The following is a 27,300-nucleotide window of genomic DNA, read 5'->3' as shown; positions in this document are numbered from 1 at the left end:
CGTTATCCTTATCACTACTTCTATCGTTCTCTCTATAGTCACGAATCATAGGGGACACTGCCCAGATAGCTAACTAACACTGCCCGACTAGCAAAAACGATGTAGATAGGGAGAAAGACTGGCTCTGGGATGCATTGCGTTGACAAACCGTTGCTCAAACTGATATCCCGCCGGCATGACCACATGGGCCGGAGTGCAAGTAACCGGTGGCATCACTTATCCAGAATGCCATATAATCTGATCAAACTTAGTAGTCCTTACAGGACATCTTTCTAGCGACTTAGGTGTGAAATTTCTCTTGCGACAGTCAGAATGGGCGGGCTTGACTGTGTAACATGTGCACTTCTTTATAGTACGGCAGTCAGCTGCAAATCCGGGGGTTGCACCGAAGCAATATTCACGTATTAAATGATTGGTGGACAGACATGAGCAGGTTTTGGGGTCAATCAACTTCAAGCCAATACGCGACGAGGATCCCCGCTTGTTAGTTAAATCAGGCCATGGCTGTGAACACCTCCGCAATCCTGACTTCCTCGAACGGAAGACCGGTTGGATGTTTTTGTCCTTGTGCAGCACCGCGAACTTCAAATCTAGGAAGAGTATTGAACTGCCTAGCATGCCGTGTATCCGGCCCCGCCCCGGAGCAACCAATAGTTCTTGGCATGGCGTTGTCAAGACGGCGTTCCAATCTCCGCGAGATATTTTGGTGACATGTCTGTCAATTCACCTTGTCATTTCTAGGCGAAACTGTCTTCCCCCGTTCGCCCCGCCCCATGGTGCAAGTACAGGCATTCCAAAGTTAGTCGGGCCAGAACAGGGCGCATCCCGCCCCGAGTTACCCGTCCGCCCCTCGACTTTCAAACCTCTGCATCCGGGATATTTCATAAAGATGTCAACTTCCATTCAACCCATCACGATTTTCGAGTGGGCGGCAGTGTCAAGATGCGCCAGAAACAGGCGGCGCGGCGCTTGTGGCCTGTTCTTGTCGCTTCAGTGCTCGGGCTCATCGCATACCGAATCTTGTGCCCATCCAAGGTTAGCTTTGGAGGAGATGCCACGGGAAGCCCTCTAGACTACGCTGCTGAGTCTAGTCCTATGAGCAACCGAGCGCAGGATTTCGACAACCTTCATCTCACTGAGGAACAATGCCAGGAAACATTCCCGGGCTTGACGAAGGAGATAGACCTGGCCGTGGCCCAAGGCCCATTCCAGCTCAACGTTGACGACGCCTCCGCGTCCCTGTTGGGACAAATCAAGAACAACAAATTGCTCATTATAAGAGCTCCAAGACCAGTTGACATGTCCGACCAATGGAGAGAGGTCTGTATGCCGTGATGAAGATCCGAATTACTCGGGTTATGTGAATCATCACGACAAAGCAGTGGCTAATAACTCTCACAGCGACAAAGAGCCGCCCTTCACCAGATCCACCGAGCCATCCTCACTTCACCAACTCGACTTCCAGACACCGTTTTCAACCTCTACATCCAAGATACGCCCGTATCGAAGTCTTGGTCTCATAGCAGACCCGCCATTGCGTCGTCCCCAAGACACATCTTCCCCATCCCCCACTTTGCTTTTTGGGCCTGGAATCAACCGTTCATCCGGTCTATCACCCATGCTGCTGCCGCAACTACCGACATCGAAGCCGCCTTGCCGTTCCATAAGAAAGACCAGCCAGCCGTCTGGCGCGGGACGGCTTGGTTCAACAATGGTGCTAGCGCGAACCCAAGATCAAGGCAGGAGCTCTGGAAGATCGCCAAGGATGCGAGATGGGCTGATGTGCAGGCGTTGGAATGGACGAACCAGGGAGAGGACGCAACGAATGCCCTTAACATCGAAGACTTTTGCCGATACAAATACATCATCCACACCGAGGGGATGTCGTACTCGGGCCGTCTCCAGTTTCATCAGCTTTGCGAGAGTGTCATTCTGAGCCCTCCTATCGAGTGGATGCAGCACACGACGCATCTCGTAAAGCCAGTGTACTCTAGTACGCTGCTCGGTTCTGCAGAGGCCAACACCGTTGAAAGGGGAAAGTCACAAAAGCAGCAGCAGGGACGCTACCCATCAAAGAGAGCACAAGAAACGTGGCCGGCCACGTTTCGTCCGGAAGAGGCAAACATGGTCTTTGTCAACCCGGATTGGTCGGATTTGGAGGCGACGATCAGCTGGTTGGAAAACCACGCAGACGTAGCACATGGCATTGCAAAACGGCAGAGGGACTTGTTTGCTGAACGCGGATACTTGAGCCCGGCCGCGGAAGTCTGTTACTGGCGGGCGCTTATCCGAGGCTGGAGTCAAGTGGTACATGCTGATGAGGCCATATGGGAGAACAGCAAGGTGACGCCTTGGGAAGAGCTTAGTGTAAGAACTGAAAAGTTTCAGCAGAGGTCGTGATACTGTTTGCCAAGATGAATTCTTCGATAAAGCACCACTGTGCAGCAGGGCGCAGGGCTTGACTTGACTGGGTCAAATCAAAGAACGATGGGCAACTGTATCACTGCTCTTGAGCATGTATCACTGTCAGTGCCAGGAAGACCCAACAACAAGGAGGCCGCAACATAAGGCTACCCAGGGAATCCTTCTCGGGATTCGACTTATCAATAACGGAATTGATGCCGCCGGGATTGAATGTCTCTCCGTGCCGACGGGGAAGATCAACCAACCTCGGGGAATGAAGAGACAGCGAGCCTTTGGAGTTTGGACTTATACCGACGGGTGTCGTTGGGGCCCGAGAACGAGAACCAAGACCTCGGCTTACCGGTTTGTTGGAAGCTCTGGGGCTCAATTCGTACAATATTCCGGGAATGACATGGAGCTGACATTGTGTGGGCCACGCACGCTTTGGATGCCTGCCGGCGACGTCCCATGCAAGATTGACGGAACACAGGGCTTTGAACAGTGGGGACTTGTGTCAATGTCAGGGGTGGTCCAACAGGGAGTTTGACATTGCGGTGGGAAACATTCGGATACCTGTTCCAACATCTCCATCTGCTCGGGATGGGACCTCAGGGATCAGAGTCCGAGGGCGTAGAGCCGAGTGGCCTGACTCCGTAGCTTGCTGATGGATGACATGTTACTGATCACTCGGAAAGAATATTTATTGTTTCGAGTTAGATAGTAAGGGCTAAGAAGAGAGAGAGAGAGAGAGAGAAAACATCCGAGCATCGCGAACGCAACCTTGCCTAAGGATGACGGGCCAAGAGGCCATGACAGGAGGAGTATCCCCGAGAAACAATGAATGGAGTAAATCTGATGCAGATCGCAAGATTCTTCTGGACCGCTGCAAACAGAAACCAGGTACTGTGAGTGCTGTGGAGGAAGGGCTTTTGCACGAGGCCGTCACCGTCCGTTTGGCAAGGCCGACACCGGCCATGCGGACGATAGGACTGTGCGACGTCGTCTCATGCATCTCGACGAACAGAGCCGTGGAGTCTGGCTCGGCAAACTGCTGACAGCATGTTACTGGTGGTTGTGTAACAGAGCGAGTTTGTGACATATGAGCGCCATCATGCAATGCCTTCTCGAGACAACACGAACCGGGCCTCTGGGACGGGCAGGTCTTTTCCCGACGGAAAGGGAGTAGGACGGGTTTTTTTTTTCTTTTTCTTGCAGGAACGACGGTGTCTCAACATCAAACGAATCACGGGGCTCCAAGAGAAAAGTGTGAGCGAGGCGAGTGAGACATCTGCAAAATGTTGGCGGCGGAGACAGAGAGACATGGTGTTGGTTGGAACATGGCCTGTGGGCATGCGGCTGTCTGTCACCAACGGGAACTTTTGCACCGGGACCGTCGTCTCTCCTCTTTCTCTGCCTCTCTCTTTTTTCTCTCAGGGCATTAATAGAAGGGCCCGAGAACCTGGGATGAGCATCTCTGCGGCGCAGCGCCCAGGCCCCAGGCAGCGGGCAGCCATTCAAGTGGCGAAGATGGGCAGTATGTGGCTGTTGGTGCACATCACATCACGTTTCCTGCATGCCCAGAACTGGCTTTCCGTCCAACCCGTCACACCGTTCTTTCGACGCTGGCGGCCGTCCTGTCACGGTCCAGACTCCCCCTTCAAATGATTCATGACTGCGAGCTTCTGGCAACACAACAACGCCGCAGATGTGATTGTAATTGTAATTGAATCCTTCGAGAGCCGGTACCAGAAGGCCTTCACCCGGAACGACCTTGTTTCTGGCAAAAAAAAGTCTGGGCTGGACGGACATTGCACAGGGCATAGATCAGCTGGCACAGAGCACCGTCGCCCGGCCGGAGCAGAGAGCTCTCTCAGAGCGGATGTTACCCCAACTCTCTCCACCGACAGGCCATGGCTGCTGGCTGGCTATGCGAATCATATCCTGTCATCCTATCAACGCTTTAGGCCTGACACCACTTCGCGCAGCATTTCCCACCGCAAGGGTGCCCGCATAGCTAACTGGGTCTTGGTGATATTTTGGTGTTGGACCCAAATTCACCGTCGTCTTCGCTTCCAAGGGCAAGGTGAGGGGGAGCAACATGAGGACTCGTTTACGCTTCTATTTCCCATCTCCTGTCAGATGTCAGATGGATCCTGGGATGGCATGTCGGTAGACCGCCGTCCTCTCGTTCCGGTTGGTGAACCCAGCGGCCGACGTGAGGAAACTATCTGTGAAATTTGGTCAGCAGTAGTCGGCAACTTTTCCTCATTGATCTGCGATCCACGTTCAACTCGGCGCAGGCTTGTTTTGTAGTTGTGGCACCTCTGCAAAGTCCCCTTGCTTTTTCTTGTTTTAATTCTGGGCCTTCAGTACCTCTGTACAGACAGGTTGTTGTTGGTTCTACTCTCACGCACTGATGCATGCTCCAGGCTAGGTCTACGTATCTCTTTTTGATTTTTGGTTCCTTTTTTTTTTTTTTTTTTTTTTTTCGGCCTCCTCCTCTTTTTGATGCAATTGATGCAGCAACAATCCACATTGGATGCGTCCTTCTTACCTTAGGCGGCTGCACGCAACTCCAAAGGGTGTTTAAGCCCCCTCCAATGCAGAGGCTCCAGCTGTACCCGGTAGCAAATCGGGGAGGAAGGCGACTGAGGGGCCTCATTTGTCAATTCCGCGCCAACGCGCAAGCCTGGGTTGCTCTTGGGGGGTTTGCTCTGTTTGGGTTCCAGTTCCAGCTCATCCACAGCCAAACAGAAGCCATACAGACGACGAAGAAGGGGGGACCCAAATCAAAGAAATCCAGGTCCCAGGGTCCAGGGTCCGCCCCCCAGGGTTGTGGAATCGTATCAGTCGACACCGAGTTCCAACACCAACAACAGCAGAACCAACCTATTGGGTCCTCCCCCGTGTTTTCGTTCCCGCCTTTCCCGCCCTCGCGGATTCAGACCGACTCAGGCCGTCCCAGGTCTCCGGGTCGAGCACGAACACTCACACACCTAGACTCGCTCCCTCTGCTCTACTTAGTACACAAATGCCACGGCTCTCCCCTCCCTTTCCATTACCGACGCCCCAATCTCTCGTCTTAAACTTTGTGTGTCTCGGCCGGCGTTCAATTGGCGTGCTGCGAGGCCTTGAGTCGGATCGAGCCTCTCATCACCTTGATTCTGATCTGCGATCCCGAGGTCGTTCGATTCATTCCTCTCTGATGCCCGACCCCTCCACCCCTAGTTAATCTTATTGTCTTAATAACCAAGGAGGTGAACATTCGCCGGGAACTCGACCTGTCAGGAGACAAATACGTACCGCGAGACAACATCAACGAGCTCATCCAAGGAAACTTTCTTTGTTCAACAGCCACCACGAGCAATTGCGATTCACTTCACGTTCTCCACTTGTTCGCTGAGGTCTTCGATGGCCCTGGACTTGACCGCAATCGTCCTATCCTTCCGAATCCGTCACCTCGACTCATAAAAACTGCCCCTTTTCTCATCAAGCTCGACCCCGTCGTCGTCACTCGACACTCTCCGAACTTTTTTTTTCTTCCCTCGGCTCAGGTCACGAGCTCAAGTCATGGCCACCAATTTCTACCCTCCAGGCGCCGTCAACGGTCGGCTCCACGGCTTCGAGTTCACCTTCGAGTCCACCCCCGACAAGACATCCCTGCACGATAGCTTTTTGGAGCCCGATGTACGTAGAAATCCTCCGCGCGCATGTGCGGCCCTGTTCATTTGATCTGAGTGTTCGTCCGATGTCACTAACAAGCTCATGTTCTTAGCCTGATCCTCAAGAGGGGTATGCCTGCCATTGAGAAGTCAATTCGCAAGCGCATGAGCTAATTCTGTAAACTAGGGAAACGGACTCTTTGCCGGATAGCGTGGAATGCTTTCCTCGTCACTTTGGCAGGACTTATCACGCTTACCAGGCCGGATGTAAGTCATATCGATCCGACCGTGCCAGGTTGAGAATACTCACATGAGTCGCAGCCTATGTATTTCCAAATGATGCGGCCGAGCAAGAGCGATTAGACCTTCAATCGCTTGCACTTACGGAATTATTCAATGGCAGACTGCATTTCGCCCCGATAAATGAGAAAAGCACACCCAGACGAATTCTCGATGTGGGCACAGGAACGGGAGCATGGGCGATGGATATGGGAGACAGCTACCCAGAAGCTCGCATTATTGGAGTAGACTTGTCGCCTATCCAAAGCAATGCTGTGCCACCAAACGTTCATTTTTATATTGAAGACGCGTAAGTGAGTCTGTTTCCTGTATGAGAAATTATCTAACTCCACACAGCTCCCAAGAGTGGGCATGGCCTGACCCCTTCGATTACATACACACACGCGTCCTCCTCGGTTCATTCGGCGATTTCAAAACTGAAGTTATTCAACAATCGTTCGACGCTCTACGCCCGGGTGGCTGGCTCGAGTCTCAAGACTTTAATGTCGAAGCGATCAGCGATGATGGAACTCTGTTGCCAGACAGCCCTCTAGCTCGCTGGGTATATGACATGAACCACGCAAGCGAGCTCATCGGACGGCCCTTGGCTAGGGCGCATCTGCTGAGGCAATGGTACGAAGAGGTTGGGTTCGTCGACGTGCATGAGCGTGTGTTCAAGATCCCATTGAATGGATGGGCTAAACACCCGAGACACAAGCATGTCGGCAAATTATGGGAACAAAACTTTCTTGATGGGTTGAGTGGCTTCAGCCTGGCTTTGTTTACGCAAGTTTTGGAGCGAAAACGGGCGGAAGTAGAGGTAAGCATTCCCTTAGATCGTTACTCTCTTACCATAAGCTGACCATATCTGCAGTTGTCTTTGGTGGGCGTACGAAAAGATATCAGCAACGTACAAATCCACGCTTACCAGCACGTTTGGGTTGTATGGGGCCGAAAGCCATATCCAGAGGAAATCGCTGCAGCCGGCCCCTCCGAGGACAGCATGGCTGAATAACGATCAAATGACTTGACGACCTTTTTTCTAGATTTGTTTCCCATTTTTTCAGCAGCGAAAGTCATAGCGCGTTACAAGCAGCATTTAAATGACCAGGAGAGTACGGGAACTTCCCGAAAAAGGCGTCTGGGAGGCGTTCGCCTTAGGCGTACAATGTTTCAAGACGAATGCGAGCGGACGGTATAGATATTCCTGTATGATGATGACTACGAGTATTTCAGCACAGATACCATTTCTCAATTTTCATTTCTGCCATCTTGGTTCCCAGATTCAAACTTTGAGCAACATCCACTCCAACTGCATCGCCTTCTCTTCTCCGACGAGACTCAGGAGCTTGTCCTTCGTCAAGAAGTCATGATCGCAAAACTCGAACCCAGGCACGGCAAACTCAGTAATCAAGAGCCCCTCGCTCGCCTCCTTCTTGCCATCTTCGTTTGGCAAGATGAAGCTGGCCTTATAATCGCCTCCTTCAACGACCCACTGCAGCCTTTCCCCGGCGGCGATGTTCTTGCCGACGACGAAGCTCTCGATGTTGCCGTCTGCGTGGATGAGCACATATCGACCTCGTCCACTGTGAAGGGAATGCGTGATACGGCAGCGGTTACGGTGAAAGTGGCCTACAGGTGAGGACGGAGTAAGGAAATAGAAGATGTTGGATGACAGTGTGCGAAGAGTTGGGACGAAGCCGGGGCGGTCGAAGCCCCCGATCATGCCGAGGGTTATCGGGTTCGTGGGTGTTTGAGGGAACGTGGACGTTACGGTGGTCTTGTCCCGATCTGTTTCGGCGAAGAAGCCCCCTTCGAAGTGTCGCAAAAGGGAGAGGGATTTGATTGTTCTTTTGGTAGAGGACGGGTCGTTGGGGAGGGGAAGAGAGGATGGATTTAGAACCTGGTCGATGATAGGAACAGAGCCCATCGTGCTGTTCCTGAGAATATGTGATGATTGAACGAGCTCTAGAAGTTCAGGTGAAAAGCATACGAGGTCGAAAATAGATCAAGACGGATCGATTCGAGGAGGATTCTTTTTGGCCACAGCTTGGTCTTTATCAACGGATGTCAACCTGAAGATAAGCTCAAGCTTACGACCAAGCCCTGCGAAACTACTCAGACTAGACAGAGAAGCGACTTATCACATAGGTATGTACAAGACGCCCGCAAAGAGCGTCCGAAGTATCACACCAAACGGAACCCCTGAAAAGTCCCGACGGCCTGCTGAAGTTAGATAACCCGTCGCCCCCAGGGTAAACACATTTTTCTGATAGCTCGCGTTACTTAGTAAGTCCGTTGCGGTTTTTCATAGAATTAAAGAGACACGGGCAGGTCTAAGTGGCACCACTAATCATCACAGAAAACCCATACTGTTCAGGTGCATCGCACCAGTGAGCCCAAACTGTCTGTGTGCAATCTGTGTGAAACCGCATAAAAGCTGTGAGGAGGATCCAGCGAAAGCATACCGCCAGTTCCAAAATTCCGGAAAGCTCGGGAAACACTTTGAAAATCTGACGTGGGATTGAGCAAGTGTTGATGTTGGAAATAGGTTCATAGACTCAGCCACACCGTTCTCACGTTGAGCTGACGTGTGGCTGGTGCGCCACATTTCTTATCGTTATCGCCGGCCAGTGAGCTACCCTCCGAATGACAGCATCCTCGAGCGTCAGAATTCGATCACGACGAACACCAATACCAGCCGCGAAACGACCCTCTCCTTCCTCCAGGACACCTAAACTGGGGCGCACAATCGCGTAGACCGATTCTGAGGACTGATTCCAGCCGGCGCATGTCGCGCGCCCAACCATGTCATCCCTCCTCCGCGCCCTCCGACCACCAGCTTTCCGAGCAGCATGCCTTCGACCGCCACCCCCTCGGCCGCTCAATGGCACCTCTCCCATAAGCTCTCGTCTTGCGCAAATCAGATCAGACTCAGCGACGCCAATATATAGACAGACCCGACCCTTCTCCCAGACCCCGCGTGCTCCTCAAGACCCGCGCGACCCCCGCCGCCAAATAGACTACGACTATCTCCAACGACAGTACCACGAAAACCGCATACGAGCCGCCAAACCCCTGTGGTCAGGCAAAAGTGACGGCCGGATAGGCGTCTTCGAGCGATTCCGCCGCGCCGCGACGTCCCGGGGCACCGTAGGCACCGGCGTGATAGCCGGCTCCTTCCTCGCCGCCTGCCTCTTCTACTTCTACAACCTCCAGACGGTCCCTGTCTCGGGGCGCAAGCGCTTCAACATCTTCCCGGAAGACTACGTCAAAGATATTTCCGCCGAACAGGTCCGGCGCATCATCCACGAAGTCGAGTCGCAAGGCGGCCGTTTCCTGCCGTCATGGGATCCCCGCGCCAGGATGGTAAAACGGGTGATGGAGCGGCTGATACCTGTGTCCGGGATGGAGGATCTGCAATGGGAGATTCGCGTGATCGACGACCCGAGCACCATCAACGCGTTCGTCCTTCCCGGCGGTAAAGTGTTCGTTCACAGCGGCATCTTGCGCGTGACGAAGAACGAGGATGGTCTGGCCGCCGTGCTCGGCCACGAGATCGCGCACATTATCGCGGATCATGTAGGCGAGCGGATGAGCTCTCTAATTGGGCCCAACATCCTTCTGGGAGCGTTATTCAGTATCTGGCTTGCTACACCCCTGGCTCTGCCTATGGTCCATTACTTGGGCGGTGGATTAATCGATTTCATATTCACGCTGCCAATGGGCCGTTTGCAGGAGAGCGAAGCAGATTATATCGGCATGATGCTGATGGCAGAGGCGTGCTATGATCCCAGTGAAGCCATTGGTCTGTGGCAACGAATGGACCGTATGGCCAAGATGTATCGCCAGGACGAGATCCCCGAAATCCTGGGTACACATCCTTCGGTGCGTTATGGCCCCATTGTGTTTAATGTCTTTTGTATGGCTAACAGTGTTCCCGCAGAATGAGCATCGCATTCAGAAATGCACCGAGTGGCTGCCGAAAGCTCTTGAAAAGCGATCTGCTAGCGATTGCCAAGGAACTGCTAGCTTTGCGGGGCAGTTCAGGCGAGCCCTTGATTTGGGTAATCTGATCATTGAATTCTAGAGCATTTCCCTTTACCATACCCTATCATGGTAGGTGTTTGGCGTTGAGGGCATAGACCCGCGGAGACGATAGACGAGACCTTGGATTGGATGCAATCTCATGAAACTATGCGTCATTGTTATTATCAAAATCAAATTATAGCCTAGTAAACTTTCATATATGAGATACCACAATACTTCAACTCATCTTCTAGATCGTTCCTTTCCACCGCATCGTTTCGAGCAACCTTGCATGCAAGCGAAACAGACTCGTCAGATACCCCGGCATCCTTGACAATGACATACCGCCGGGAACCGATTCCAACCATGGGAAAGAAAGAATTCCAGGCGCGTGAAAAAGTCTAGGTAGTCGCAAAGGTAGCGGAGCCTCGGATCTGGGCGCTGCTCCTCCCCCGGATCTCACGAGCTGAGAAATCGTCGCCTCGTGATTTGCTCCCGCATTCACCCCAGGCCACCAAGCGGTCCGGAGGCGGAGCTCCCCCAATCAGCGGACGAATGACGTCGTCCGACGACCCCTGTTCGCGCATAGATGAGCCGAGGTAAGTTGACTCGTGTACCGCTAGATGCAACACGCGCGCTGCTGGCTTGCTCTTTGCCGGTGCTTTGCAGGGCCGCCAGCCAACCCCCCCCAGTGGCCCGATACGCCAAGAAACGACACCGACAAACCCCCGACAACCTTGGCCCATCTCACCGTGTCTTTTTCCTTACATCTTATCAACCTGCAACTCACCACCTCATCTTCAGCTTCGCATCTTTATAGCAACTACCTCCGCAAGCCTTCTCAGCGTCGTACGATATCTCGCTACTACATACACCGAACCGCGTCACTCCCTCAAGTTCTCCCCAAACACAGCCGCCAACATGTCCAAGACCTTCACCACCGCCGAGGTTGCCCAGCACAAGACCGAGAAGGACATGTGGCTCATTGTCGAGGACGGCGTCTACGACATCACTGGTGAGTTCCTCTCTTCCTAATGCTGTAGAAGTTTCCCTCAGTCTTCCCAACATATTGACCATGTCTCGCAGCTTTCCAATCAGAGCACCCCGGTGGTGAGAAGATCCTCAAGCGCTTCGCCGGCAAGAACGCCACCAAGGTCTTCTGGAAGTACCACAACGAGAAGGTCCTCGAGAAGTACGGAGGCAAGCTCAAGATCGGCACCGTCGGCGAGAGCGCCAAGCTCTGAGACTCTCATCTCGCTATAGCCTGTCTTTGTTTCGGCATCATTTGCTCATGTATTTTTTTTTCCCAATCTCGTGACAAGAAGCGACTGCACTTGATGGATTCTGTGCTGGGACTTTGCTATTTTTTTTAACGACCTTTGCATTGGGCTTTAGCGCTGTGAGACACGACTTTCTGGAACGGGCTCGGGGCAATGGATTCGCATCGAAAATGAGCCAACAAGCCCGGTGTCCGTTCGGTTGGCTGGTATCGTGGGGAGAAGCAACGGACGCCAAGCCCATGCAGGACAGTAAGATCTGTCTGGTCTAGGGGTTAACGTTAGGCGGACGTCTCAGTCCGGGAGCCGGGGTGAGGCCATCGATGGCTCAGACGCTATCGGAGAAGTGGCCCAGGAGGCTGGAGTTCAGCGAGGATCACTGTTGTGCTTTGGCCGAAACAGTAGATAAACACTAGACGGCCCAGCTCTGCAACGGAATAGATGTCGAAGACCATGTTAAAGTCAATCCTTTGACCATCGGAGTGCAGCTTCGAAACGTTTAGTCATTAATATGTCTTGGCCCGTTAAACTATATGCAGCCGCTGCAAAGGGCAGTGGTGAGGTGAATATTATCGTGCAAATCCTGCCGCAGCGTATCCAACCCTCGTGGAAGCAAAAGCGCGCGTACCCAGGTCCCGTTTGCCTTCCCATTCCAAGGGCAGTTCTGTCTAGATTTTATCATTGTCTGGATTCCGGTCTTTTCCTTCGTCCATCTCTATGGCATCCTCAATAAGCAAGATTGTCGTCCCCTCTAGTATCTTTTCTCCCCTTCCCAAGTCATAGAGGGTATAATGCAATTCGTCGTCGTGCGTTATACAAACGAAACAAAGAGAAAACTTCGATGTGGCAGGCCACTCCTGCCAGTGCCATGCCGCCCTCAAGAGGCGGCAAGCTTCGTTCTTGAGTTGAAAAAAGAAAACTTCGTGAAAACTCATGATGTTCCTTGCAGCCGGATTAATAGCCGCCGATGAGAGAGTCGTCATATCTATCAGGGCTGCCGGTGCCGCTACCATTGGCACTATCGCTGCTCGAGAAGTAGCTCTGGTCGATGCGGAAGATCCAATCCATCTTGTCGCGCTCGCTGCGCCCGGCAAATAGCCATGTGTTGTTGGTACCGTAAATGGCGAATACGCCAGCTTGCAGTCGTTCACTCAGCCGTTGAAGGCCACCATTAGGTCCGGTCTGAGCGCCACCTGTGCCTGTGCCAGTCCAAATGCTGGAGATGACACGCCCTGAGGCTGTCCGACGGTGACTTGGCCGGAACTCCTCGACGCTCCCGTTGGCTTGCGAGCTTGTATCGTCGTCTTCACCCGACAAAAGGCCGATGACGCCAGGTTGGCTGTCGACGCGCGAGTTGCGGAGACTGACAATTGCCACCTCATCACCGTCAGTGACGGAGTGGATATGAAGGTAGGGTCGACGCAATTCCACAAATCTCTTGACCCATCTTGTTGAACTGCTGTTGGGTACCAGCAAGTAACCACCCTTGAGAACCTTGGGGTTCTTTGGAACTCGGATGATCGTGGGAATCAACATTGGCGCGGCAGGTTCGGGTGCAGCGCCATCGGCTGGTGGATCAGTGTTGGCTGGGCTGAGAATCTGCAACAGAGGATCAGGGTACTTGTTCCACAGCTTGAGGCACCTCTCAACGAGGTACTTCTCCCGCTCTGGCATTTCTGGCTCCTTGGGTTCTTCAGGTTCCTGTACCGTCGCAGTCTCTGTCTCGGTCTCTGCATCTTGTTGTGGAGAGTCCTGATCATCTCCATTCAACAGGTCGTCCTCTGGGACTTGTGAACTCTCTGGGGTGTCGTTCAAGAGGTCGTCGTCGTCATGATCAAAAGTCGGCTGCGGAGGTATATCTTCTTCTTGAGGCTCTTCCGCGGGCTTCACCCTAGGCTCGGGGAGCCCAATCTTCTTAAGCAGTAGCTGCGCGGACCCGATTTCAGCGATACGCCTTCTCTTCTTACGAGAGAGAATAAAGTCGCTAACAAGAGAAACCCCGCGTGGTGTCCAAGTTGTGAGCTGCTCTTCGCCCTTCACATAGTCGTGTTGACTGCTCATTCTCCAAAGGTCGCCGATTCTCTTGATAGGCGCTGGACGCATCGAGAGAGTGAAGATGGCGCTGGTGGCGTGGACAAACCGAACACTTTGCCACAGTGCAGAGAACATGGACGTCTGCCTCACGTATGATCTGGACATGATTTGACAGCAAACGTGCATGGCGAACTTCATCGGCTCTGCAAACTTGCTGGAGCTAATCTCCCAGGCTACCGTCATCTGCACGCGATACTTGTCTGCGGTAACCCTGTCTAGCAGTAAGGAGTTGTGCAGACTTGAGTCCCACTGACCGGTCAGCGTGATGCTGCGGGTACCGTTTGCGTTGTCGCGGAAAGTAGGCTTGTTGGCAAGCTTGAGGGTAATTGCCGGGGATGTCGAGCCCATGTCTGGCGACTTTCCTGCCTGGTCCAAAAGTTGGATCTTGCCCACCCTGAGATTCATTGCATCATCCCAAGGCAGAGCATCGCCAGAGCTGTGCGTAATGTTGATGGCAATTCGGCGCTGCAATCCTTGGTGAAGGTGGAATGTGCCGCCGTCCATTTCGCTTGTCTGAGCGACTTCGACCGGAGCATACTCTCCTTCCTCGTTGAGCTCAAGGATCTGTATTCTTGCCAGCATGTCGTGTTTCTCTTCCGTGAAAAATTGGGACTCCGCAATGCGAGCGTTCTTGCCTTTGCCTCGAGAAAGGGGCACGGCATCTCTCATGTCGTCCCAACTCAACAGTTTATCCAAATGCATAGCCGAGACCTTGGCGAAGATGGCAGCTCTGAGAGTGACGGTCTGCGGGCTAAAAAGAGGGACGCTCATGCTGTGGACGCTCTCAAAACGAATCGAGCCTTCATCGAAATCCTTAATCATTTGAGTGGTCGTAATGCCGTCCTCCTCAGAGACTCCGGGGATGAACAGTTGAGCGTGCACCTCGGTACCTTCTCGCTCAGCGAAGCCGACCATTTCGTGCATAACGACGTTGAACTTGAGAGTGTTGGAAGGCGCTCTGGCGTGAGATGGCTCCAAGGAAAGCTTGATCATGCCAATGGCATGGGAGGTATGAGGAGACAGAACGTCCAAGGCAAAATCCTGGACTCTGCTTTGGAAGACTGCCTTCAATGGGACGTCAACCTCCCCAACCAGAGTGTACTGCGGCATGCAAGTCTCGACAAACGGATTGTCGAGGCTCAGATGTTGAGCATACTCAGGCTGATCGAGATATTGGTGCATTTGCCTCATCTGTCGAACACGGTCGTGAAGCTTTTCCAAACTCCAAAGGTGAACAACGCTGTTCTTGTAATCAATAACACGAACGCCAATGCACGGCTTCTGGGCTTCGTCAAGCGCAATATCGTCGCCTTCGCCAGTCAACCCATTCAGGACCATGTCATAAGAGGAACACAATGAGTGGCCGACGTCGATGACCGTAAACTGGAACACCACCCCTTCGTCCAGCTCGTTGCTCATAATTTGTGCCTCCTTGAGTGCAGAAGCATGCTGAAGGACCGCTTCGGCCATGCGCACGTAACGCCTGGTCCGCCAGTGCTTCACAACTTGTCGAGCAATCTCGAGCTCTTCGTCTGACAACTTGGGGTTCGCCTTTGGCCGCTTGAGTGGATCCATTTTCTCAAGCTTTTCCTCGAATTGTCGGCGCTGGACCTCAAGTTGTTGTTGCATATCTTCCTTGATAGTCTTCAGAGTCTCCTCCATGCGGACCTTTTCCTTCTTTATCTCTTCGACCTCGACGTTGGCTGCTTCCGCAGTCTTGAGCTGTTCCTGGTACTCTTCCTTCTGCCTGTCGAGCTGAGATTGCATCTCTTCCCGCACCTCTCGCATCTTGTCGTCGACTTCGCCTGGCTTCGGTGTTGATGGCATGGTCAGAGCCGTGTCGAGTGAGAAGTTGTCGATCGTGCCGGTTGACATGTACTTCTCTCGTATAGGGTAGGAAGTGACTGATTCCGTGTCGTCATCTCCATCGCGTCCATTGACACGCTCTGCACGAGCTCGCTGAATCCCTTCAAATAAAGCATTAAGCTCGTCGTCCGTAAGACTCGCCAGGTTTTGGTTCGGTCCAAGGATAGCCTCTGCTGCCTCGCGGCGTGCAAAACTCCAATCGTTGTCACGACCTGGGCGGAAGGGAATTGGTGAGTCCGGCCTGCTGTCACCAAAGTCTGACCCAGCCTTGCTCCAATTGCGCTCATGACCCGGGCGAGGGCTGGCAGATGGCGTTATTGCCTTCCCTTCCAGACCCTGCAATTGACTTGCCGTAACAGACTGGCGGAGAAGGCTCTTGTCGGCGCGCTCCTTCTGTGCCTCCATCGGGTGATTAAAACGGAAAATGTGGAAGTCGCCTAGGATCACACGATAGCCGGAATGAAGCTGCTTAGGCTCTTCGATCCGTTTTCCGTTGACCATCACGGACGCGCCTTCTCTCGGGATAATCATGACGGTACCGTCTTGCTGATTTTCGAAGGCGCAATGGTCGTGGAGAATTCGCGTCCCGTTAAGACGAATATTGGCTTGATTTTCGGCATTGGTGTCCATGTTTCCAACTGTCGTCAGCCCTGGCTTGAGATTATACACCAGACACTCAGCAAGTAATGGATCGTCCGAAAGGTTAACCAAGTGAGGCATCTTTTTGGGCGTAGACAGCCCAATAAAACCTTTTTCGATGCTGATGCCGAGTTCCTCGAGAGCAGCCTCACGCTCTTTGTGGATCTCTTCAGTTTTTTGCAACTTCTGCTCCCAAGTCTGATTAAGATCCGATAGCAGCTTCTCACTTTGGTTGAGCTGCTCTGCGATCTCGGCCTTGGATACTTTCTTGACGGCACCATCTGAAGACGTGATGGAGACGAACTGTTTCTCCAGGGGCGTGCCTTCCGGATAGACCTCTTCAGCCGTGATAGTACCGCCCCCGGCAGCTGCGCCAGCGGCTCCTGGAACTCCACCGCCGCCCCCGAGTTGGCCCCTCAATAGAGCTAGTTCTTCCTTGAGCTCTCTGATCATGCGGGCGTTGGCGTCCTCGTTGACCACGGCGTGGTTCTTGATTCTCTTGGCTGAATCGGCGTAACGAAGTGTACTCAAGGTTTCGTCGTAATTGATGTCTGCCGGACTGATAGCTGCAATCATGGCTGTCATACTGTTTCCACCTAACGAGTCTTTGAGCAGCCACGTAAGGACACTGTCTCTGTACGGAACCTGCCCACCGGCGCCCTTCTTCTTCTTTCCTGTCGAGATGTCCGCAAGGGCTGAGATGACACGACCCAAAGAGGACAGCGATCTGTTGATTTCCGCACCTTCCTTCAAGCGAGCACCTGTGGCACCCGTTGAGGTAGCTCTTTCTGAACCGGCCAAATCGACTAGACTGATCTTGGCTACCTTTTCCATCTCCATCTTGGTGTCGGGATCGAACCTTTTTTGAGTGAGCATCAGGGTAAAAACAGCGTGACTTCGACTGGATGTCTCGTTCATGTTGGTCGCCGCAACTGTTCTGGCCTTGTTGCCTTCATCCATCAAATGCTCGATCTCCTGAAAGCTGCCAACAACCAACTTGGCCAAGTCTTCGACATAGGGACCAGTCGAAGGATGCTCGCGGACCTTGAGGTTGCCCTTAGTTGACGGGTTGAGCAGATCCCTCACACGTTCGTTGTAAATTTCGAGATATGACACCTCAACAGTGCAGCGCAAGTGCTTGTCCTCCTGAAGTGCCGAGATTCTCCTAAACATGTCTTGGCAAATGTTCGGGATGATACCAACTTCCTTGCCGTATCCCATCATAGAGTAGGATTTTCCGGAACCCGTTTGACCATAGGCGAAAATACAGTTGTTGTAGCCCCCGAAAGCATTGTCGAGAAGGGGCTGACCGAGGTCGTCGAAGAGGTTGTCTTGGCCAGCATAGTGGTTATCTTTTCGGTCAAAAGACCAGTATGATCTATCGAAGGCGAAGACTTTCTGACCAGAATCCTTCTGGCCCTTTTGTTGAGCATCGGATGGCGGGGTCAAGACCGTCTGGTTATCTTTCATTTCGATGATACATTTTGAACCCCTGTCAATCTCTGTGTTGCGTCAGTTGGTGTCCAGTCAATTTCCTACCGTCGCTGCCCGTCGTGCTGTAGCGGAAGCGTTTCTGGGACATACCTCGACTGTTAAACGGTCTGACTCTCACCACCACCTTAATGTTTCCACCACCGGCTGGAGGCATCTTTGCGATTGGTTTGGGGGCACCTGCCGCCCGACTTCACGGCACAGATGTTGCCGGTTGTGCGGAAGGCAGGTTCTCTGCAGTAGCCGACCGCGATGCCGTCCCGACAGAGGCCTTCAACTCCTGCCACTATGTGGCAGCGAGGCTGGAATCGCTATAACGTCGTTTTCCTGTGTCGTGCTAGCCCTTTCAGTAGGTGGGCGATATCATCCTCCGGGTGTTGAGGGGCGGTGGGCTATCTCGGCGGGCAACCGCGGATCGCTGGGCGTGATTCTGTCGTTTTCGACGGCCAAGCACTCCAAGAGGTGGTCACTGGAATGACGCAGCCAGGGGCCCCGCAAACAAGGCGGTCGCTTCGGCGGTCGAGCACACGAAGTCTGCCGTGGACTCTCGCAAGGCGTCGTGAGCGAAATGGAAATCGTTTCGGGGTCGTGGGGTCGTGATCGCGTAACACAAAGGGGATTTGTCGTTGAGCAGAATGCGAAATTACGATTCGGTACGGAGTACTTCGGTGTCAACAAAATCTCGGAAGGAGGACGCGGTCGGTCGCGCACCGCATGACGGCCCTCTGCAGGGAAAGAGTGTCGCTTGATTGGGTCGGAAATTAGCTTCGCTCAGGGTCATTTCACGTGCTGATGTGTTCAGCGGGGTGGTCAACAACGGTTCTCATTGGCCTCCATCTCCCTGACATAAGCAGCGCGAACCGTGGTGGCCCGCGCGCTGGGCGTCGACGGCTCAATCCCAAATGCAGGTACAAGCAGACTGCTCGATGCCTTTACCATTACATCAACTCAAATCCAACATGACGAGCAGATCAGCATCCAGGATGGCTCCATTAGCATGTCCAGATACACTCAATCGTCGTGGAATGACCCACATCTAGCCTTACGAGAAACGTCAACATGGCTGCATCACAGCTGGCCTGGCCCTCAGCCCCGAGGACTGCTCTCAACAACCGACTTAAGGTTACGGCAAGATCCTCCGCTTGAAACCGCCCAGAGGAACTCAAGAACGCAGGCGCCTCGACCGTCGTCGAATCAACGCCTATGTTTGGATCTCGTTTTCGCAATCTGCCAGCAGTCGCAATAACGTGTTGCCGCAGCACTCACATTCCTCCTCTTCTGAATCTTATGTCTTGTTTCTGAAAACCATCTGCATCCATCCGGGACAGTTCATCTCATCCTGGGCAGCCTTCTTGGGCCATCCCTGCCGAACCGTGAGCCAAACGCGTCTATCCGCCTGTCAGCTCGTGTTCGATACCGACGAATTGGGAGGTGTGCCCGCGGACTTTGGTGCTCTCACTCACCACAGCACTGTCTTCAACTTCATTCAAATCGCAAGCCGCCATTCCCTTGTGTCTTGGTTCAGTATCCAAGCGGACTGTAGCATCACTCATCTTTTTCCGCAAATGGAAATCTTCAACCGCGTTTTTTCCGTTTCCTTTGAAGCAAACATCTCACCGAGAAAAGAGAAAAAGGAAAAGCAGACGAAAAAAAATCGAAATGTCAAAAGGATTCACTTGAACCCTCAGACTCCACCGATCAGATAATGGATCACCAGGGCGCTGCGATTGCGCTGACCTGACCACTGGGCCATTTTGTTCTTCTCGCCGGGTTGAGAATGAACCAGCAGAAGCAAGAACATGTAGGCAGACACTTGAGGTGGTCGCTGTCGCTCCTGCCATGTCAGGTCTGCCCGAACCTGAGCTGGATATCCACGCCAAATCTGATCCAGATGTCGGCCGTCAGCCGAATCGCACTTGCTACCAGTCCTCTGGCTACCGCTTCGACGGATGTATGCGCTAATCGGCAACTAGAGATTTTGCTAAGCAGCCTAAACGGGTGTTCCTGGTCCGTTAGGTCAGCGACACATCGGGAAATGGCGGCGATCGTCAATCGACTTACACAGAACCAACAACGTTTCCAGCCACCAGACTTGAACCAGTCAGCCACAGTTTCTCTGCCTCTGTCGATCACTAACATTAGTTCTCAAAACCAACGACGGTCGGCACACTGTTAAGACAGCCTGCATAACTTGGCATAAGTCGACATTGTCAGGATTGGCTGTACGAAGTCATTCCCAAGTTAGGCAGGCCGCTGAGACTTGCCCTTGAGCGGAGGCGCCTCGTTTTTTATCTGTGACAACCACAGCACGCCCTCTCGTGGGGCAAATGCCCTTCCCCCGGGTCTCAGAACAAAGCTCCGAAGATAACCTTCTCGACAAGTCTTTTTCTTCAAAGCGCGCCCCTCCGATACGATGCCTGCACTTGCAGATTCAGCGACAGTTCCCCGGTGTCCCGCGAAGGAGCTCCTGTTCAGCCAGCCACCAAGGACCACCCCGGCCGGCCCCCAAAACGCAAGGATCTGCAAGGACTAACACATTGATACCATCAGACGCTCCAGTCTTGGGTACCCTCAACCTCTGCGAATGCCCTCCTTCGTCTTCTCCTCCACCGGTCTGCAACAAAATATATCTACGCGAATGCACGCAAGAAAAGCCCCTTCCCCACTACCCTTCTACAAGTTCTTCTAGAACACCCCTCCCTCCTCGTGTCGTGGCTCGCCTCCGTCTCAGACAGAGAGCCCCTTCCGAGTCTTGACCACCACCACGGATGGAACGCTGGGGAGGCGTTGGGAACTCGGCCTCTGCAATTCCTGCTCGCTTGAATCTGAGATACCCTCGGGTCCGACGTCCGGGGCTCATACACACACCCTAAACACCATCAACAGTCCCGTTCACGAGAAACAGCCCCCCGTGTTCCAGAACAAGCTTGTCGACAGCGTGCCCCACAACGACAAGAAATATGTCCCTTCAGGCCCCCGAATGCCACGGATTTCTGGCCCCGCCTCGGCCGCAACAGGCCCCCATCACGCCTGCCACTCTGCGCGGGTGGCGGAACCCCCGTCACCTTTTCTCAAACAAGCTCTCAGCTAAGGTAACGGGGCACGCTTGGAGTCTTGACAGCTGCTTAAACAATAGCCGTCTACCAAAAACTCCCCGAACTGTGTGTCTCCTCCCCAGCGGCGCATTTCGTCAGAACATGCGCGTCTGCGGCCCCAAGATCCACCGCTGAACCAGAAATGAAGCGAGGCTCACGATGCAAACCACCAAAAAATGCCCAGCACTAGTGTTTCGCTGTTTCTGTGCCGTGCGCCCAGATCCAGGCTCGTCTTTCAGGCAGTCGACCCCGGCAATATGGCCCTCCTCCTGGCCAAACAAAATCGGTGATCGCCGTTCTGAACCCTTGCCGATAAGATGCAAGTAAGCTCAAGGGCCCTTCACAATCACACGACAGGGGTCCCGAGTTTCTCAAACACTCAACGTCCGGTTGACCCGTGCCGGATCCGGACGCGACGCCGCTCCATCTCACCCACGTTTTTTCCCTCTTCTTCTCTTCTCCTAGTCTCTGTCATCCCGTCTCCCACAAAGGCAAAGGGGACAAAAAAGAAAATTCCCGGGCCAGTGGCTTGCTCCCCCGGTTCCGTCCGCCGTCCTGCACGTCGGAAGGGCACGTCGCAAGAACGCATTAGCTCGAACCGGCACGACGGCTGCCACATTGAACATGACGTCCGCCGTGCCGTCATATCCTGCCATCACTAACACACAAATCTGCCAGACCACTCCAGTAGGAATTAGTGCGCAGTATCCAGCGAAAATACCCCATCGAAAGCGACTGACATTGAGTGGCAGGAACCACATCCAGCACCACATAACCCAAAACTTGAGGTAATATCGATTGAAGCTTACGATTATGATTACCAGTGCACCTTAACTCGCCCGCCCGTCACAGCACAGCGAAAGGGGTGGTGCCATCCCGTCCAATCTTAACAGAGCCTTAAGTTAACCAAGGAACACGTAAACCTTCACTGTCGCGTGCAATACCCGCCGCCCGCATCCGATGGACAGAGAGGTGTGGTTCTCTGTCGCCTCGAACTATGAATGGGAGTGGCGGCCTTCCCGCCGTTCGAGCCTTCTAGCGGCGTTCTCGACTCGTGGCGGCGTGGTAGCAGGTTCAGTCAGGGCAAGTCTATCTGTGGCGTCAACGGTAGCACTGGGTTCCGCCGATCGCCGCTATTTGCAACTGTACGGGTTATCTCGCATACTTGGCACGATTTCAACTAGATTTCTTGCTTGCAACCTCGCAGATCTCAATGGCTGGCCAGCACGCAAGCAAAACCAGGCCGTAGAACACAAGAGAGTCTTGGCGCCGACCAACGACGCTACTAAACAAAGACTCCCAAAACGTTTCTATCAAAAGTAGCGCCTCAAACATCCTGTCCAGCGGTTGCTAGTGCAAGGGAACTAAAGGAGCCGCAGATCAGAGACGCACGCCGTCGCCGCCGCCGTCGACCGTTGGAGGCCCGTTGCATGCCTACCTACCCATCGTCGCCACAAACCCGGGCGGGGAAAACTTCAAGAAACGTCCCGTGTATTCAGAGAAACCCGGCCAGGCGGCCGCGGCAGCCCCATCCGCTCGGATCAGCCGCCAGTCGGGGACTTGACTGCGTCAACCCATGAGATCATCAATCAGGTCCGGGATCCCGCATCAGACAGGACGAAAACGTTTCCGAAGCCTGGTCTGGTCTCTCTCCCTCTCTTGCCATGAACCGAGTCGGACTATTAACAAGGTGTACCGTGTAGGATCGACATCGAGGATGTGTGCCGCCCCTCATCCTCGCTGACACTTGCTGCTGACTGTACTTTTTCGTTGCTGGGTGCTGGGCTGGGCTGGGGCTTCCAACACCAAAAAAAGAAAATCGAGAAGATTGCCTCTCTTGTGCACCAGCGACTGGTCTGACCGGCTCCCAACTCTATTGAACATCCGGACCACACAAAGCGCGTCACTCGTGCGTAATTGCTCAAACTCTGTGTGCGCGGCGGCTACTTGTCCGCCCCTCCCTCACCCAATTGCGTTCTAGCTTTTCGCAGAGTCTAGTCGAAATTTCATGGCCTGCTACGTAGCTGAGTATCGTGGCATGCAAGTCATCATAGTTGCCCCCCCCCCCCCCCCCCCCCCCCCATGCGAGTGACATGTTTGCTTTTTCCGCCTCAAGCTTTGCTTTTCGTGTGGATCTAAATTTGTCAGTCGTGTCATTGAATTAACGTTATTTGGGAATGAAGAAAACATCCCGGCTACCGGGAGGCTCGCGGCCAGCTAGTGTGGCGGGCAATTAGTAGTTGGCTTGTCTTCACAATGACGATGGCTCAGGATGTGTGTGCTCAAATTCTTTTGATTGCCTCAATTCCCTAACGGAAGAGTGCTGGTTGTTTTTGATAATACATTGCAGCCGTTGACTTTTGCAAGGCTGAGTACAGAAGGTAGACCTATGGTATTGTAACAAGAAAAGAAAGGGGAGGTGTCATGACCGCGTTCGCTCGCACCGGAGCCGGGACAGGTCCTGTTTTTCCAGAGTTCAAATAACGCCCCCAGCACCATGACCATGGATGATGAATAGGTAGGTTGTTGAAAATACGACAATGAGACGAAAGGAAGGTGGTGTGGATAGTAGATTGGTTTATGAAACAAGTATATGTGAAGAAGAAGGGAGCGTCGCGGACGGGTATCAAAGTTTGGTTTGTAGCAATCAAAGTCGCTTCTCGGAAAGGAAGGTAAGAGGGTCAGCCGTGAAGTCGTTTGAGACGTAGGGAGCGTAAGCGTCAAATGGACCGCAGTTTCAAAAACGCCAAAACAAAATGAAATGGGATTGGGGTGAAAGAGTTGTAAGAGAAACAAGATGGGATAGAATTGGAGCTGCTGTGGTTGGCTCCTTAGCCTCGGAAGACGGCGTTGGTAAGAAGGATTGGCTCTTCGTCAACCGGGTCATCCTTGGGAGTGGGCGATGGTGCGTTTGTAGATGGGACGGGACTCTTGGCACTCGAGGCAGACGATCCACTGAGGGCCTCATGGCTGCGAGCTCGGTGAATCTCCTTGACCTCGTCATCGGAAAGATTTCCCGAAGCTGCAGGCTCGGGTTGGACCGCCGCGGCGCTCATCTTTGTGATTTCGTTCTCGACGTCGGCGAGGAGAGCGTAGACGTCGCTGTCGGCGTAGATGCGGATGCTCTCGCAGTCGGCACGGCGCTGGCTGAAGGTCGAAGCGTGCTTGGCAACGGCGGCGGCGGAAGACTCCTCGATGATGGGCTGCTCCACGATGGTGCTGGGCACCTGGGCAACGACGCGTTGAGGTGAAGGGGAGCTACTGGTGTGGGAGGAGAAAGCAGTCTTGGTGGGGCTTCGGGGAGGGGTGGAGATGTTCCCAACACCCACTTGTGGAGTCGTCCGGACACCCATGGCAAGCTGCAATGACTCGCTCGCGGCCGCTGTCGCGGGAGTAGGGAGGGTAGCTGCGGCAGCAACGTGTTCCAGAAGCTTTTGGCGTACCCGTGTGCGACGGTTCTCGGCCTGCTCCAGCTTGTTGACCCAGTCGTCAATCGACGTGTCAAGCTCAGCAAGTGCTTCTTCCTGCTTGAGCATCGAGTCGGTGCTGAACTTGGCCATCCGGGGTGAGCGGAGATACTGGCAAATGCGCGAGTGCAAGTTGCGACGGCCTGCACGGAGTGAGTTGTAAGTGCGGCGGAGGTACTCAGTTCGCTCGTCGAGCTGACGAAGTTCCTACTGCAAATTAGCGAATGGAACAGCTTAGTTAGTCACTAGCAGCATAGCACGTACCCTTGACAGCAACTCCACGTCCTCCTTCCTCAGAATCTCAAATCTGGATGCCTGGCCAAATGCTTGCCTCTGAAGAGCTGCGAGCTCTTCCTGATCCATGTGCTTAGGCGCATCGCTCGCCTTCCACCCAGTCGGAAGCTCCTCGAAAGCCTTGCGCTCGGCGCTCTTGTTGCGAGTTGACGCACTGCGCTTAAGAAGAGGGCCGTTGTTGTTGCGCACATCACTGCGCTTTCTGGGCCTTCCTCGGTCCATGATGCTACCAGACTCGGACTGTCCTCTCCTGTGTCCGTGAAGGTAAGGTCTCGCAGGGGCAGCTTCAGCTTCAGGTGAAGCAGTCTCCCTAGGCAGGCTTGGGGTCGTCGCTCTCGGGGTGATGTTCTCCCACGGCTTCGGTGATGATCGGTGGTGCTCCATGATGGGAGCTGACACGGGAGTTGTGGCGGATTGGAAACTAGGGCATGCAGACAGAGGAGTCGTGAGAGCAGTTGAAGCGGTCAAGGGCGTGAAGGGAGTGCGGGTTTGCGATCGAGGAGAGTCATCGGCACGGGAAGAAAGCTGGCCGCAATCGTTGCCACTGCTGCCGGAGCGCATGCGGTTGTGCGAAATTTGCCTGGCCAGGCGAGGCACGTTGCCGATGTGGGTGGGAATGACAAGGGGCGCGAGTTGCTTCGGTGAGATGGGCTGTCGAGGAGTCTGGTTCTCTGAAGCAGATCGTTGATGGCGGTCGGGCGAGCGAGCAGGTGTCGTGCTGCCATTGCTTTCGACGTCGTATGCGGTTACGGATGAAGTAGAGCCCGTTGATCTGTGTTGCTTAACATGGTGTCCCGGAGCGCTAATAGACCTCTCGTGAAGGGGCGGTCTTCCAGGAATTGTGGCTAGCAAGGTATTAGCAACATGTATAAGATCAAATAAAGTTAGATGCTTACGCGAATCCATTGGGACTTCTTGCACTGTTGTCATGGGGCCCAACTCGGGAATGCTGACTTTCCGCCGCCTGATCAGGTTGTGCTCCTTGATGCGCAGACGCAGCGAGCCGCTGCTGCTGCAGGGCTTTTCTGTCTTTTCGGGCTGTCCCATGGCCAGGGCGAAAGCTTGCTCAGGGTCGAGACTCTTCGGTGGCGGTCGTGTTGGGCGGTCCTTTGGGAAGAGTTGGTACTTCCGAGTCTCTGGATGATGCATCCTCCAGACGAAAGGCTTGTGTTCTGTAGGTGTCTGTGTCTGTGGTTGAGCAAGCCAGGTGGTTAGCTAAAAGGTAAAGCAGATGTAGAGAATGTGTAATTGTTGTAGGTAGGTGACGAAGGCAAAGAGTGGTGGCCATACCGGTTCGTTGGGAGGGAGTGGGGAGGGTGGCTTCGCTATATACGAAGAGCTCGTAGAGTCGTCGACATCGAGCATACAGCTTGCAATGTGAGCCATTGGGAGGAGGAGGAGGAGGGATTAGGATAGGATGCGGCTGCAGGGTTCGGGAGCGTGAGAGATAGATGAGAAGATGGTACAGGTCAGGAGGAGATCTGGTACAGCTATAGCCAAGGACAGGCAAGCTATAGGTCCGGTCCCACGCTATCGTAAAACGGTGACACGCTGACTGATGAAGAAGTCGAGCAGTGAGGCTATATATGTCTATGCAGTGGAGGAGGACCAGACTGGAGAAAAGACTGGAGAAGAAGGAAAAAGCTCGTCTTGCTGTTGACATGGGCCCCCTTCGGTTGCTTCGATATACCTTACAGGCCTGTCCGTTTTTTTTCTGACAGGGAGCCTTGACTGTCCCACGACCGGGAGGCCATGGGCCCTGGGCGAGCACGCAGCATGGGAAGGGGAGATGGGACATGGGAGGGGGATGTGACCAGGGGGTGTGGGGGACGGCACGAGTTGGGGCGAACGGGGGAGAGAAACAAGAGGAGTGACGAGCTTGGGTTTGGATAAGCTAAGGTACTCATTCCGGTTTAGTTTCCAAGTGAAAAGACAGGACGGGAGAGGATGAGATAGCGTGCGAGAGTGCATATATCGGGCAGACGGGGAAGAAGTCCCCTGCGAAATAGAGACAGCAACAGCAGCAGCAGCAGCGAGTGCGATTATCTGGTTGAGAAGCTCAGAAAGATATCACTTGGGTGCGGTACAGTGTCTGTGATGGCAGAAGCTAAGGCGGGCTTGACTTGAAGTCTGCACTGCGGTTGCAGCAGCGTCTTAGTGTAGCATAGGAGCTACTGCAGGACCAGGGGTCATGACAACGACAATGACATGCCCTTGAGGCTTGTGGAGGAGGAACCGGGGATGTTCTCGCTCTTGGTCCGAGTTACAGAAGATACTTGGTAGAAGGAGGGCAAGAGCACGAGGCACGGCTTCCAAGCTGCTTCCTTTGGGCTTCTGGCGGGCCAGGCAGAGCGAAATTGCTTGCCAGCACTCGGCCAAGCTGGGCGAAACACGAGGAAGGCGGCGTCCGACTGCCGGAGGAAGAATCAAAATCAGGAATAGAGCAGGCAGGGTGGAAGACCAGAAAAGGACAAGGGCCACGCGTGGATGAGAGGAAGAGGCAGAAGAAGTGGGTGTGCGAGTTGAACTCGAGACTGCGGCGGACACACTACACGCTAGCCAAAAGCCTAAAAGAGAGAGCGACAGGCACAGAGACTGAACTGAGACGGAGAGAGAGAGAGAGAGAGTGTGTGTGTGTGTGTGTGTGTGGTTCTGTGGTTGTGTGGCTGTTGAGTGATGGATGGCAGAGGTGCGGATAAGGTAA

At 53.7% G+C, this 27,300-nt stretch overlaps 8 protein-coding genes across 8 annotated transcripts; 5 read left to right on the top strand and 3 right to left on the bottom strand.

Moving 5' to 3' along the window:
• Positions 1-942: 942 nt before the first annotated feature.
• On the top strand, positions 943-2,400 carry CGGC5_v006147 (uncharacterized protein; the record flags this gene model as incomplete). Its single annotated transcript, XM_032035607.2, has 2 exons — positions 943-1,320; positions 1,402-2,400. The coding sequence occupies 2 exons, from the start codon at positions 943-945 to the stop codon at positions 2,398-2,400; spliced, it is 1,377 nt and encodes a 458-aa protein (XP_031892835.2).
• Positions 2,401-5,973: 3,573 nt separating this feature from the next.
• Positions 5,974-7,359, top strand: CGGC5_v006146 (Secondary metabolism regulator LAE1; the record flags this gene model as incomplete). The annotated part of the gene is made up of 6 exons (XM_066151653.1): positions 5,974-6,090; positions 6,179-6,195; positions 6,253-6,332; positions 6,387-6,654; positions 6,702-7,164; positions 7,219-7,359. The coding sequence occupies 6 exons, from the start codon at positions 5,974-5,976 to the stop codon at positions 7,357-7,359; spliced, it is 1,086 nt and encodes a 361-aa protein (XP_066008988.1).
• Positions 7,360-7,629: 270 nt separating this feature from the next.
• CGGC5_v006145 (Uncharacterized protein) lies at positions 7,630-8,274 on the bottom strand (the record flags this gene model as incomplete). The annotated part of the gene is made up of 1 exon (XM_032035586.1): positions 7,630-8,274. One exon carries the CDS (start codon positions 8,272-8,274, stop codon positions 7,630-7,632), a length of 645 nt encoding a protein of 214 aa, XP_031892837.1.
• Positions 8,275-9,152: 878 nt separating this feature from the next.
• Positions 9,153-10,434, top strand: oma1 (Mitochondrial metalloendopeptidase OMA1; the record flags this gene model as incomplete). Its single annotated transcript, XM_032035574.1, has 2 exons — positions 9,153-10,232; positions 10,291-10,434. 2 exons carry the CDS (start codon positions 9,153-9,155, stop codon positions 10,432-10,434), a joined length of 1,224 nt encoding a protein of 407 aa, XP_031892554.1.
• A 528-nt stretch (positions 10,435-10,962) lies between these two features.
• Positions 10,963-11,617, top strand: CGGC5_v006143 (putative cytochrome b5; the record flags this gene model as incomplete). The annotated part of the gene is made up of 4 exons (XM_032035562.2): positions 10,963-10,972; positions 11,178-11,222; positions 11,287-11,388; positions 11,460-11,617. The coding sequence occupies 4 exons, from the start codon at positions 10,963-10,965 to the stop codon at positions 11,615-11,617; spliced, it is 315 nt and encodes a 104-aa protein (XP_031892555.2).
• Positions 11,618-12,604: 987 nt separating this feature from the next.
• CGGC5_v006142 (Kinesin-like protein) lies at positions 12,605-17,897 on the bottom strand (the record flags this gene model as incomplete). Its single annotated transcript, XM_032035551.1, has 2 exons — positions 12,605-17,751; positions 17,834-17,897. The coding sequence occupies 2 exons, from the start codon at positions 17,895-17,897 to the stop codon at positions 12,605-12,607; spliced, it is 5,211 nt and encodes a 1,736-aa protein (XP_031892552.1).
• Positions 17,898-21,795: 3,898 nt separating this feature from the next.
• CGGC5_v006141 (uncharacterized protein) lies at positions 21,796-22,592 on the top strand (the record flags this gene model as incomplete). Its single annotated transcript, XM_066151652.1, has 3 exons — positions 21,796-22,154; positions 22,215-22,479; positions 22,539-22,592. The coding sequence occupies 3 exons, from the start codon at positions 21,796-21,798 to the stop codon at positions 22,590-22,592; spliced, it is 678 nt and encodes a 225-aa protein (XP_066008987.1).
• A 1,074-nt stretch (positions 22,593-23,666) lies between these two features.
• CGGC5_v006140 (uncharacterized protein) lies at positions 23,667-25,745 on the bottom strand (the record flags this gene model as incomplete). The annotated part of the gene is made up of 3 exons (XM_032035528.2): positions 23,667-24,509; positions 24,567-25,441; positions 25,493-25,745. The coding sequence occupies 3 exons, from the start codon at positions 25,743-25,745 to the stop codon at positions 23,667-23,669; spliced, it is 1,971 nt and encodes a 656-aa protein (XP_031892550.1).
• Positions 25,746-27,300: the final 1,555 nt, after the last annotated feature.

The sequence above is a fragment of the Colletotrichum fructicola genome, assembly GCF_000319635.2.
Source record: "Colletotrichum fructicola Nara gc5 chromosome Unknown KSG_Nara_v1_contig03, whole genome shotgun sequence".
Taxonomy (NCBI): Eukaryota; Fungi; Ascomycota; class Sordariomycetes; order Glomerellales; family Glomerellaceae; genus Colletotrichum; species Colletotrichum fructicola.
The sequence above is the reverse complement of the archived record's forward strand: the minus strand, read 5'-3'. Positions and strand labels throughout refer to the sequence as shown.